Below are 12973 nucleotides of genomic sequence, written 5' to 3' on the forward strand. Positions count from 1 at the left end.
GTTGAGAAGTACTTACCATTGGTGACCTTGGGCAGTTCTTGCTGGAGCTGGGTCATTGGCCACCTGGACAAGGGAACTTGTTTGTTCAGCTTTCTGTAGTCTATTGTGAGTCTCCACTTCCCATTTGGCTTCAAAACTGGCCATAAWGGCGCAGAGTAAGTGCTGTTGCACGGTCTGATGATACCTTTTTCCAAAAGGTTATCAATGATCTCTTGGGCAGGCTGATGCGCTGCCAAAGGGATTTTGTATTGTCTGACATATGTTGGTGGAGAATTTGGTGGGGTTGGGATGCGTACTGTGTGGAGTGAGGTCAGTCCGCAGTCCAATGAGTCAGTTGAGAATGACTTCTCATACTTTAGGAGAACTTTGCGAAGTTTGTCTCTTTCTTCAWCAGTTGTTAGGGCGTCGGCTTGGCTGACCAACTGTTCAATCTGTGAAAGAATTGAGGAAGGGTCTTGTTCTGTAGGGAGCTCCAGCGGCTCCCCCTCCATGTTGTCCGGCCTGCTAACAGGTAGGACACTGTAGGTTTGAGGCTCTGAGGCTGTCTTCCTGGTCGAGATCGACCCTTCTGACTGTGTCACGGTCTAACTCGGTGGCTGAGAAGATGGCTATGGCCTGTGTTGGTTTTGTGAACAAGACCAGCTCTGTGTGGTGATCTGGGATTAAATTCTGAAGAATTTCTCCCAGAACTGGAACGCTCAGTTCAAAATCATGAAAATCGGTGCTGATTAACCATCCCAGTGGCGTGTTTTTTTAGGGATCACTATCTCTTCTGTGTTTATGTTGCACACAGCGAGAGAAGTAGTCCTGGAGTCGAGGCTCACCTGTGTTGTGGCCTCGAGGGAGAGTCCTAGGTTGAAGAACCTAGGAGATGGTTGAAYGAAYGKCTGTTTGTGGTCAATAGCTTGACCAGCTAGGATGTGGATTTGCACCAAAATGTTTGTTGCTTGAGGAGGGACTGTGGTAAGTTGGTTATTGGCGACTTGGCAGACCTCAGGGATGGTCTGTCCCGCCTTTAAATTAACTGTGTCTAGCACAGAAAGTCCTTTTGGGGTTGTTTTCAGGGACCAAAGTACCTTACTGATGGTGTCCACTTGGACACCTAGTCTCACCAAAATGTCAGAACCTATGTAGACCAAATGTGGAAGGTTTGGGACCACGAGGATTGGATGGACCAGTTCTCGTAAGTTCCAGATCAGTTTCAGGTTAATGACTCCTGCTGCAGTCAGAACCTGTTTGCTGTTAGGGTCTGTTGGGAAGCGAAATGATTTTTTCACTAGTTGGAGGCCTAAATGTTTTTCAGCTAAGGTTTCATAGAAGACCTGGCTGATTGCAGATTTATCTGTCCAGAGGGATAGGACAGTGTCATCTGTGTGGGATCCTTGGATATGTAGGCCTTTCACTACCTGTGGTAGGTAGTGTTCTGTGTTTGCTGACTGTGTCAGCTCACAGAGGAAGGTGTCATTGTGTGTCAGAGTCAGGTTCAGCGGTTGAGCTGCCGCTGACTCAGACGCACTTGAGGTCTCACTCACCTGGTCTCTGTTTTCAGGTGAGGGGTCAGTAGTGCCCTCTGCAGTGTCCACTGCTAGGCACTCTGTGTCCCACTCAGGTGGGAGGATTAATGGCGCTGGTTCTCTGGATCTAGTCCAGAGTGTTCTATCCACCCAATCTGCCTGTGCACTGACTCTGTATAAGAGGTCTTGGCCAGCTAGGAATGGGATAGAGTCCAGTGGCGACACATACACCGGGTGTATGAATGTCATCCAGCTGAGCTGTATCTGTATCATTGATACAGTGGATATAATGGAGTTGTTCTCTACAAAAGCTTTTATCTCCAAGGAGCATTGCTTTTCGATTTTTTTGTTAGCATGTTCAGCAGCTGCACCCAGCTCCTCAAACAGTTTGCATGACATGATTGTTATGTCTGACCCGGAGTCTAGGAGGGCCTCCACCATGACTGCATTCTCCAGTGTCAGTGTCAGATAAAACTTCTTTGCGCACCCTTTTGTGTTAAGGTTACAAAGAAAATGTGCGACCTCAGGCTGCCTACGCATTCTCTTATAATGCTGGACAGTCTGTGTGTTCTCTTGGTCCATTTGGACGGTCAACACAGTGTTGGTCGTGTTTGGGTCCCCCCCCTTGTTTAAGGATGTGATTTCAGTGTCTGTTTTACACATTGAGTCAGTCCTTACCAATTCGATACATTTTACATGAGGTTTTTTATCATCGTCAACGTTGTCTTTCTTTTTGAAATCTTAAAACGCACGACGCAATTTTTCAAACTCTGCACTAAAATATTTGTAATCTTTTGTGTTGTCAACCTTTGTTGACTTTTTGCCCTATTCAGCACGTTCTGAATGTGGAGAAGGAGGGTTAGATCCTTTGCATGGTGGTCTGTTTTGAGGCCATCCACGATTGTTGGGGTAGCCTTGGTACCCATTGGGTTGTTTTTTAGGACCTGGACCCCACTGTTGAGGTCTGTTGTCACTTTTTTGCTTTTGATTGCCCCACCATGGTTTCCCGTTAGCACCTTTATTTTGAGTTTTGGTAGGTTGAAAGCTTTGTTTCTTTTTTACCTAGTTTAGGAGATGGAGGCTCTGGTCGAGCTCCCTCCAGCTCTAAATGAGAGGATGTGGTTTTTTTCGCATAGATTTTTGATTGTGTTTTTTGTGTTTTTAGTTTTTCAAACGCTGCGATCGCCCAGTCTCTTAGTTGTTGGATCTTATTGACTCGCCAGTCTGCGAGTATGCTTAATTGAGCACTTGTGTCTTTGTGAAGGTTCTGTATAAAGAGAAATTTTAAGCCTGGATCCTCGTCCATAAATGGTTCGTTTCTGTTACCAAAATAAGCTTGCAAAAGCTTATAATAGTACTCATTAGGATGTTCATTTTGACCTTGTTTTATGGGTTTGGCAGATGGGTAGCCTTTCACAAAGAAGTGTGTAGTTATTTTTTATTTCCTCTGGTTGGCGATCAATGAAACTGTTTACCTTTCTGTTTGATGTTAGCCTGAGAAGGTAATGTTTGTTCTCTATATTAGCGTTTGGGTAACTTTCAAGGTAGAAATCTATGTCCCGAAGGTAGGCCCTTGTGTCATAAGAGCCTGTTGGGCTTGGATCGAAAGGTTTGATGTTTTTAGCGATTTTGTCGAGTTCACGGTCAGAGGGAGGACGATGGTACATTGATCTCCCCACCTATCCGGACTCTCCTTGTCTACCCTGTTGTGGTAGGCCTGTTCGATCCTCGAACACTGGGGTTGGGGGTGGGGATAGAGGTGGGTCCCCCGGTGGCTCTCCCGGATCCTCTGGTGGGTCTCCCATATCCTCTGATCCGGGGTGACTGATTGGTGGGAGTGGAGGTGGGTGTGTGCGTGGTGTGCTTGTAGCTTGGAGCCCATCTGTCTGTGCCTGCTGGCCATTGAACAGTGGTATGTTACGCTCCAGTGCTTTTGTGTAATCCTGAATAGTTTTACGAAATTCTGCCTGAGCCTCTCGCTCCTGATGGAGAATTTCTCTTGTCTGTTTATTCTTATCTTTTTCTTGTTGAAGTTCATTCTGGATCACTTGTAGGTCTAGTTGTTTTAAGGAGCCAATGTGTTTTTGGTTTTCAAGCTCAATATTGGCTTGATTGAGTGCATTTGCAGCTACATCTAAATCAGATTTAAGGCTTTCTTTTTCTTCTATTTCCTTTAAGGCTCGCTGTCGGAGTCTCGAGTTTTCTTTGCAAAACTGTTTGATTTCATCAGAATCAGTGGTTATAACGTGGGTTTCATCTGATTTTTTTCTCCTTGGCTTCTCTTTCAGCTAGTAGCTGTATTTGAAGATGTCACACGACCATTGTTTCGCGACTCAGTCTCACTCTAAGTAAGCATGCCATTTTAGCTAAATGTTCAGTGTTAGCTTTTGGCTTCTCTTTTGTCTCAACTTCGTCTGCAATTATTTTTAATTGTTCATTTAGATCATCAATCTCCAACCTTTCTGCCCACTGGAGATGACCTGGAGCAGTTGGCTTTGATAAGACCTCCACAGCTTGTGACACTCCGCAAACCACTAGTTGCCTCCCCTGTGAAGGGGTTGCAGGGTTAGTTTGTCTAGGGGTGACATTTTGAGGCTGAGGTGATGTGGGTGATTGATCATCAGCCATGATTAGAAGTGATTGTTGAGTTTAGAGTGTTGAGTTTAGTGTTTTTGCAATTAATGTGTCAAAACTTTTATAGTAGTTAATTGAGAAGTTAAAATAGCTTTTGGTTTGTTCAAATATTGCCTGCAAAAGATTTTCAATTATTAGGAAGCGTTGTGCTTTACCAGTATAATTAAAGTTATTTACAAAACAAATATGTTGAAAACCAGCTAAGTTTCTAAACAATTTAACAAATAAAAGAATTGAATCAATGTACAAAATTGTTGATGAGACTGTAATAAAGCTTTTTGCATTAAAACCTTTTGTTCAATTTTATTTTTATTTTACCCTTTGTAAAATATTTTGATGTGGTTTAAATCTAATTGTTTACAGCTATGTGGAGTAGAACTGTATTTTGTTAAAAACCAGTATCTTGTTACTGCTTTTTAATTGTTTCAAAGATAAGTTATTACCTTGATTGTCTCTCTATATGTAGGTTAAATGTTTACAGAGTCATCTAATTTACAAACACTATAGTTTAAATAAGAGAATGTCCACCTTTAAGCATAAACCTTTAACAACCGCTTGTCAGCAATTGTTTTTAGGATTTAGGCTTTTTATGAACCACTTCTATCAAACAGAATTTTGTCAAACAGATTGAGCCTACTAAAATTAAACCTATTTATATAGGAATTTTGTGGAAATAAACCCTTTTTTATTGAATTTGGTTTTATTTAATGCTTTAGTTTTAAGCTTTATTTTGTTTTGATTAAACAGAGTTGATTAAACTTTGTTTAAATTTGATTTGAGAGATGAAAAGCTTTAAAAAATATGTGTTGGTAAAAATGATTTTTGAAGTGTGTAATTCCTTTTAAAAACCAGCAGATGCCGACATTATCAAGAAAGACACTTCAATTTGATTTAACCAGCAGGATGACAGCTAGACGTCAAACGGTGTTTGACAAGCCTATCACAGAGCTTCTCACGCAGGAAGTCTCGCCTCAGCTGCTGCACTTAGGAAGAAAATGGCTGCCCGTTTTTATATAGAGCAACTCAGTCTTGCGCTGCGAATACGCATAAATGAAACAGCTTATGGAATGAAAATTCACAGTAGTTAGAGTTTAAAAACACAGCGTTTCAAAAATCAACCAGCGTTAGKTTCTGACTACGCCAGCAGATAAAAACAGCTTCTTTTTTAAGCTGCCGAGGTGAACGCGTGGGCACGCGGTGCGCGCTCCTGTTTACATTTGTGTCTCCGTCTGCTTAGCAGTTCGGAGTCCCTCCTGCTAAAGTTTGCCTCAAACACACACAGAGTTCTCTAATGTGGCTAAGGACTGCTTTTGTACAGGTTACGGTCTGCTCACAGGCTGACTAAGGCGGTGCTTGGCCGTAATATCTGGACGTCTCGTTCGAGTTTATACGTCCCGGAAGTAGCTCGAAGCTATTTCTCGTTAGCTCCGTGTGATGCTACTTAACTCCTCATGTTAATTCATATACAATGAACTAGTGTAACACTTTGTGAGTGGCCAAACTCTTTAAACTGTTAGCGGAGTTTTGGTTATGTAAAAAAATGTGTCGTAGGAACACGGGTAGAAACACTATATAACCAACCAGTTATTTTAACACCTTGCTGATGTGAATAATACTGGCTCTTAGGATCCTTAATAAATGTCATACAGACAATATGCATGCAAATAAATCATAATCTGGCGTCCACCGTGCAGAATAGATTTAGAAAATATAGCTTTTAGCTATAATGAGGGAGAAAAAGCAACTTCATCTAGGTATGACGTCATTACCTTGAAAAGCCGTGAAGAGCTTATTTAAAGCAATTTAATAATGCCAAAGATGTATTTATAACTTAAAAATGACAGAAAAACAACAAAATCTGCAGCTTTCGCTATTCTCTGAACACATCAGCCATAAAAAGTTTTATAGCAACACTCTTTATCTATTGCCAACATGAGGAAAACAGTGTTTTTCTCACGGGGCACAGAAGATATTTTTTCATGAGAAAAATATTTAATAGGGCCACCAGTTATGTAGGGGTAGGCTTAAGGTGAATTAAGCCTTTCTACAATATATATATATATATATATACATACATATATATATATATATATATATATATAATTTAAACAACAATATGTCCTTTATTTATTCTGTGCAGCTTTAATGCTCGGGACCTGCGCTTCTCTCGAACAATGATCTTTGCTATCAAGGAGATAAACAACAGCACAGAGCTCCTGCCGGGCATCAAACTTGGATATGAAATCTATGATACTTGTTCCTCTGGGCTTGTGGCAGCCCATGTGGCATTTCAGTTATCAAATGGTGAGGACCATATGTTTTACAAAAACAGCAACTGTTCCCAAAATGGGAAAGTGATGGCTGTTGTTGGAGACTCTGGATCTACTTCATCCCTCAGCATGGCACGCATCATTGGACCATTTAACATCCCTCAGGTAAGTGATCTGCAGTTTGTGCAAACTGAAAAACTACATCTGGGTTGTTACAGTTGTTAAAGACCACCGATTAATGCCAGAAAACCATGTAATTATGCTTTGTACTTTATAGGTGAGCCACTTTGCCACCTGTGCCTGCCTGTCAGATAAGCAGCAGTACCCAACATTTTTCAGAACAGTTCCCAGTGATCAGTTCCAGGCTGATGCTCTAGCCAAGCTGGTGAAACACTTTGGCTGGACTTGGATTGGTGCTGTTCACTCAGACTCAGACTATGGAAATTATGGCATGGCATCTTTTCTTGCTGCAGCACAAAGAGAGGGGATTTGTGTGGAATACTCTGAATCTTTCTTTCGAACCGACCCAATCAGGAAAATTCAGAAAGTAGCTGATGTTGTTCGCAGGTGTTTACATTACATATTTTTTGTGTATTCCACATCTATGTTTAATTTGCTTAAAATTGGAAAAGTAATACTGAAAATTTGATAAATGGTTCAAAACATTTTAAAAAACATTAAAATATTTTAGAGGTTTTACTTACATTCTACTATATTTTCAGGTCAACAGCACTGGTTGTTGTGGCTTTTGTGGCTGCAGGAGACATGTTGGTCCTATTAGCAGAGCTGGCTCAGGAGCCTCCACCACCTCGTCAGTGGATAGGAAGTGAGGGATGGATAACTGATCCACTCTTGATGAGTTTCAGTTTCTGTGCAGGAGCCATTGGAGTTACCATTCAGAAATCTGTCATCCCAGGTCTGAGAGACTTCCTGCTGGATCTCTCTCCCACTGAAGTAGCTGCCTCCTCAGTGCTTACTGAGTTCTGGGAGGATGCATTTAGCTGCAGTCTGAATAAAAGTAAGAAGATTTAATAAACAGACAAATTTGTTAAACTAACCAAATACAACATAGAAAATATGCATTTTTTTCAATTGCAAAGACACTTTAAGTTTCCACTTCAGAGTAAAATCACTTAAACTCTCTGATGTTTATGTAAACATGTAAATATCTTGGTACATGACGTTAGAAATATTGATGTTATTTGTATTTGAGAGATGATATAATCTGTGCCTGTTTTCATGTAGATGCTGATCCAGACAGAAGAGTTTGTGATGGATCTGAAAACATAAAAACACTCAAAAATCCCTACACTGAAACTTCTCAGTTGAGAGCATCGAACATGGTGTACAAGGCTGTTTATGCAATAGCTCATGCCCTTCATAATATAGTGTGTCATAAAACACATCTCATCACTCAGTGTGACAGAAATATCAAATTGGAGCCAAAACAGGTTTTAAAAATAATATTTTGCCATTTTTGTTAGCTTTATGAATTATGCAAATGTAGGTAAAGGTTATTTTGATATGCATTTTCCCTTTTCATTTTTAATTTATTTTTATTCTTTTCATTTTAAAAGGTCTTTACTGCTCTACAAAAAGTTAACTTTTCCCGCAATGGTTATCCAGTGTCTTTTGATATTAATGGGGATCCTGTGGCTTTTTATGAGCTGGTCACTGGCAGAAGAGTGAGAGTGGAGTTATTGAGCTGGTAACAATAGGATATTATGATGCTTCACTGCCAAAAGGCCAGGAGTTTCATATCAACAAGAACATATCTTGGGCTGATGGTGGCACACAAGTAATAGGCCAAATGATTACAGTTAAACTAGTAAGAGTTTGAACTCTAGTCACAGTTAATTAGCAAAAAAATAATCAATTGTATTTGGTTTCTGTTTATGCGCCAGGTTCCAGTATCGGTGTGCTCTGACAGTTGTACCCCAGGAATGCATAAAATATTGCAGAAAGGAAAACCCATCTGCTGCTATGATTGTGTCCAATGTTCTGAAGGAGAGATCAGTAATACAACAGGTAGCATAAAATCATGTTGCATTCATTAAATGATCAATATCACTATGTATGACTATTCAATATAAACTGTATTCCATCTATCTGGACAATGGCAGAATGTCACCTAAGACGTGGTTCACAGGCTTACATTGCACACATGTACAAATGTGTTTTTGTGTGTGTCCCCTGCTATATTGCACAGGTCTTCCTCTCTGTATTCTGTATGTTTTTTTTACAACTTAGTGCTGAAATGCAATTGCCTTCTGGGACATATAAAGCAAATTTTAGTATATCCAGTGATTAGTACTATGAATCTATGAACCCAGCGGTTCATAGCTGTCCAGTGTAGCTATCCATCAAGTGAGTGAATGTGTGTGTAAATGAATAATGTACAGCATCTTTAAGTGCCTTAAAAATGTGCTTCATAAAAGACAAAAAGCATTATTATTATGATTATTACTGTTATTATTATTATTATGATTGTTATTATTTTTATATGAATAGTAACACTTTTTTTCTATTTGTAGATTCTTCTGATTGCTTCCCATGTCCGAATGAATTCTGGCCTAATGCAAAAGGAGATGTTTGTTTACCCAAACTTGTAGAGTTTCTTTCTTTCAATGAAGTCCTGGCAATCATCCTGGCTGCATTTTCTATTATTGGAGCCTGTCTGGCCATCATAACAGCAGCTATTTTCTTTCATCACAGAACAACTCCAATTGTCAGAGCCAATAACTCTGAGCTGAGCTTCTTGTTGCTCTTCTCTCTGACTCTGTGTTTCTTATGTTCATTAACTTTCATTGGAGCTCCCTCTGATTGGTCCTGCATGCTGAGACACACAGCGTTTGGTATCACCTTTGTTCTCTGTATCTCCTGTGTTCTTGGCAAAACTATTGTGGTTTTAATGGCCTTTAAAGCTACACTTCCAGGTAGTAATGTCATGAAATGGTTTGGGCCTCCACAACAAAGGATGACTGTAGTGTTCTTCACATTTATTCAAATTTTAATTTGTTCTGTTTGGTTGGTTGTCAGCCCTCCATTTCCAATAAAAAACCTGAGCACATACAAGGAGAAGATCATCCTGGAATGTGCATTAGGCTCTGCTGTTGGCTTCTGGGCTGTGCTCGGCTACATTGGCCTGCTGGCTGTTTTTTGCTTTGTGTTAGCTGTTCTAGCTCGGAAACTACCTGATAATTTTAATGAAGCCAAGCTGATAACCTTCAGCATGCTGATATTCTGTGCAGTGTGGATCACCTTCATCCCAGCTTATGTCAGCTCTCCTGGAAAATTTACTGTGGCTGTGGAGATATTTGCCATCCTGGCCTCCAGTTTTGGACTGATACTGTGTATATTTGCTCCAAAGTGTTTCATCATATTATTTCAGCCAGAGAAGAACACCAAGAAACATGTAATGACCAAAAACAACTCCCGGGATTGAAAATAAAATGTCCAGTTGATCATGACATTAACTACAATACTACTTACAGAAAGTTTTGTCATGTTTCTTTTCTATTTAAATGTGTATTAGCAGCAAACGTTCAATAAATGCATTTTCCAGTATGTTTTTATTTTATTGTTTTCTCAGTTTTCTCACTTTATTCTTTTGTTGTCTTGAAAAGTGCTATGAATAAAGTATGGAAACAGAGTTCTATTTCATCTCTACTGACCACCAGAGGTGGTGCTTAAAGCACTGAATGATCATCCTTGCGCATGCGCAGGTCGAGTATCTTATGCCAACATAGTCACGTGTGACCCCAGGTAACACTGGTAGTCTATATAGTCACGTGACACAGTAGCTCAATCCCTAATCATCTTCTCACATGCAGGTTGAACAGGTGGTAAGACCCTCTTGAAATTGTTTCTGCTTGATGCTGGTAGCCTCGCGACTTCGGTCAGAGCTGCGTAATTTTCGCCCTCCAGAGGCTGCGCAAGCTGTATCACTTAATACAAACTTTGTGACTGGTAAGTCAAAGTTTATTTCTATTACCACAGTGGTAGCGTGTCCGCTAACTACACGGGTTTTTTATGTTTACTAGTTAATATGACCAAACTATTAAGTTTGAAGCAGCCACGTGTAGCTGCATGTGTGTGTGCAGCCGCGTTCGACTTGTGGTTAATATTCTTTTGTTTGCTAATTAGTAGCTGTGTCGAGCTGCTTTTGTTTGCTAATTAGCAGCCGTGTTCGAGCTGCTTTTGTTTGCTAGTTAGCAGCCTTGTCGAGCTGTATTTTTGTTTATGATTAGCAGTAGTGTTTGAGCTGCTTTGTTTATAATTTAGCAGCCATGTTCATGCTGCTTTTGTTTATGATTTAGCAGCCGTGTTTGGCTCTGCTTTTGTTCACGATTTAACAGCCGTGTTCGAGCTGCTTTTGTTACGATTTAGCAGCTGTGTTCGAGCTGCTTTTGTTTGCTGATTAGCGGCCATGTGGAGCTGCTTTTATTTGCTAATTAGTAGCCGTGTCGAGCTGCTTGTTCACAATTGAGCAGCCGTGTTCGTGCTGACTTTTTCTTTGCTGACTAAGACAGTTTCAAGTTTGCTGTTATTGGTGCAGCTGTGCTCAGCTTTGCACTTTTTAAGTTAATGTAGCCTGTTGGCTGTCTTTATTTTTGCTACATTGCAGCCGTATCGTGCTTGCCTTGGTTGTTATTTAGCTGTGTTTAGTCCGTCCTCTTTTTGTTAAGCAAACATTGCCTTACTTGTTGAGCTCATGGAAATCCTTAGTGGCGTTTTTCTTCTCGACCGGATTTTCTGTTCTAATTGCTCATCAACATTGGTGTCAAGAGTGGCGCTTCCTCTCAACCTGACACTTTGAGTTCTGACAGCAATAAGATGTTGGACACACCATGCTGTTGGGCTTGTCTGGTCCCTCTCCAGTTGGAGGCCGTCACGATCTGTGGCCCTCTTGTTTGGGGCCAGATAATTTGAGGGAGGCCTTGACTGGAGCGGCCTGCCCCAATTGTTTTGTGTTGTCCTTGTCCTTTTGAACTGCCTGCTTGGCTAGTTTGGAGGGCACAAGCAAGCCAGCAAAGTGTACAGCCCCAAAGGAAGGGGGGCCCCTGAGGAAGAAATCCAGGAAGAGCTCCAAGGGCTCAGAAGGACTCTCTGGGCAGGTGGCCCATCTCACCTCTGAGCTGGAGAGTATAAAGACACTGCTTGAGGCCCTCAGGGGAGACGACGGCATTGCTCTAGTTACGGACCCTGTACCAGAAGAGAGTTTGGGTTCAAGGAACCCTGCTTTTGAGGAGGAGGATGCTATATCCTTAACGGCATCTGCAACCCATTTTCATGAACAGTTAGATTCGGGCTCCTGTATATCAAATCCCAGCTCCCACACCACCTCTGGGTCCCATTCGGAGGAGGATGGTTCCATAGTGGGTACTTTGAGGACGGCTCTTGCCCGGCTGCACCTGGATGCCCTCCAGAGCCAGCCTACTACTTCCAGTGCCTTCTTCCAATGCCCTACTCCTAGGACTTCTTTCATGGTTCCCCCATCTGCGGAGTATGTGAAAGAAGTGCATGCCTGCTGGGCTGATACTAAAGCCCTTACGTGGCCGACCTCGGATGGCAGGACCTTGGCGGCCATGCAGGACGCACCTAGATTCTTCTTGGGCCATATGCCTTCAGTCGAGCCGGCTGTAGCGTCCCTCATTGTGGCTCCAGACGAGGTTCTGAGGACTAATGCCAGGTGTCCTTGTCCTCAGTGTCATGTCACGGATGACCTGCTCTGTAGAGACTATGACTCGGGGTCACAGTTGGACCGGCTTGGCAATTCATTGTCTCACTTATTGCTGGCTCTCTCAGCCTCTGTGGAAGGCCTGACAAATGACGCACCCACTCAGGGGTTGGTAGATTCTTCGCTTCATGCGTTTGCTCTGATGTCAAGAAAGATTGATCGTGTGTTGTCCACTCTTGTCCAGGCATGCCGTCAGGTTTGGCTAGCGCAGTCACCCTTGACTGAGACCTGTAGAAGGACACTGATGTGTCTTCCTGTGGTCCCTGGGGAGTTGTTTGGCTCAGCTGCTCTCTCAGCATTAGAGCGCTCTGCTCAGGCTACCCGTACCAGGCAGCAATTGGCTGGCCTCTGCAGGAGAAACTTACAACACCCTGCTGGAGTGAGCACTGCATTCTCACGTGCTCGTGCCCCCTCACCTACATCTTCATTAGGGCAGCCATGGCCTCCGGTTGGGCCTGCTCGTGGCCAATGGGGCCTGCCAGGGGCCTGGACCCCTGTTCCCCCTCAACGTAGGCCATCTACTCGGCAGCCCTCCCGCCCTCATAAAGGTTGAGGGCTCGTAAAAGACACCAGGGATCGGGCGGTGGGACACTTTACCCTGGTTCAGCTTAATCAATGGGCTGCTCTCATCCCCGATGCATGGATTGTGTCGACTACACTCCTGATCAAAATCTTAAGACCAGTCAAAAAAGTGCAAGAATTTGCATTTTGCACTATTGGATCTTAAGAAGGTACTAAGTAGAGCTTCACAATGTTAAAAGAAGAAATCAGTGCAAGAGACAAGAACTTTTGAGCAGGGAATTGTCTGAAAACTG

The 12973-nt window shown here is 42.2% G+C and overlaps 1 protein-coding gene and 1 pseudogene across 1 annotated transcript in view; both read left to right on the plus strand.

Moving 5' to 3' along the window:
* Positions 1–9863, plus strand: part of LOC106520604 (extracellular calcium-sensing receptor-like) — an 11807-nt pseudogene extending 1944 nt beyond the window's left edge.
* A 272-nt stretch (positions 9864–10135) lies between these two features.
* Positions 10136–12973, plus strand: part of LOC106520605 (extracellular calcium-sensing receptor-like) — a 26059-nt gene continuing 23221 nt past the window's right edge. The window contains exons 1-2 of the mRNA XM_014012792.1: positions 10136–10143; positions 11427–12176. Coding sequence (XP_013868246.1) covers positions 10136–10143; positions 11427–12176 — 758 coding nt within the window. The remainder of the gene's footprint in view (positions 10144–11426; positions 12177–12973) is intronic.

Source organism: Austrofundulus limnaeus, unplaced genomic scaffold (assembly GCF_001266775.1).
Source record: "Austrofundulus limnaeus strain Quisiro unplaced genomic scaffold, Austrofundulus_limnaeus-1.0 Scaffold95, whole genome shotgun sequence".
In the NCBI taxonomy this organism is placed as follows: domain Eukaryota; kingdom Metazoa; phylum Chordata; class Actinopteri; order Cyprinodontiformes; family Rivulidae; genus Austrofundulus; species Austrofundulus limnaeus.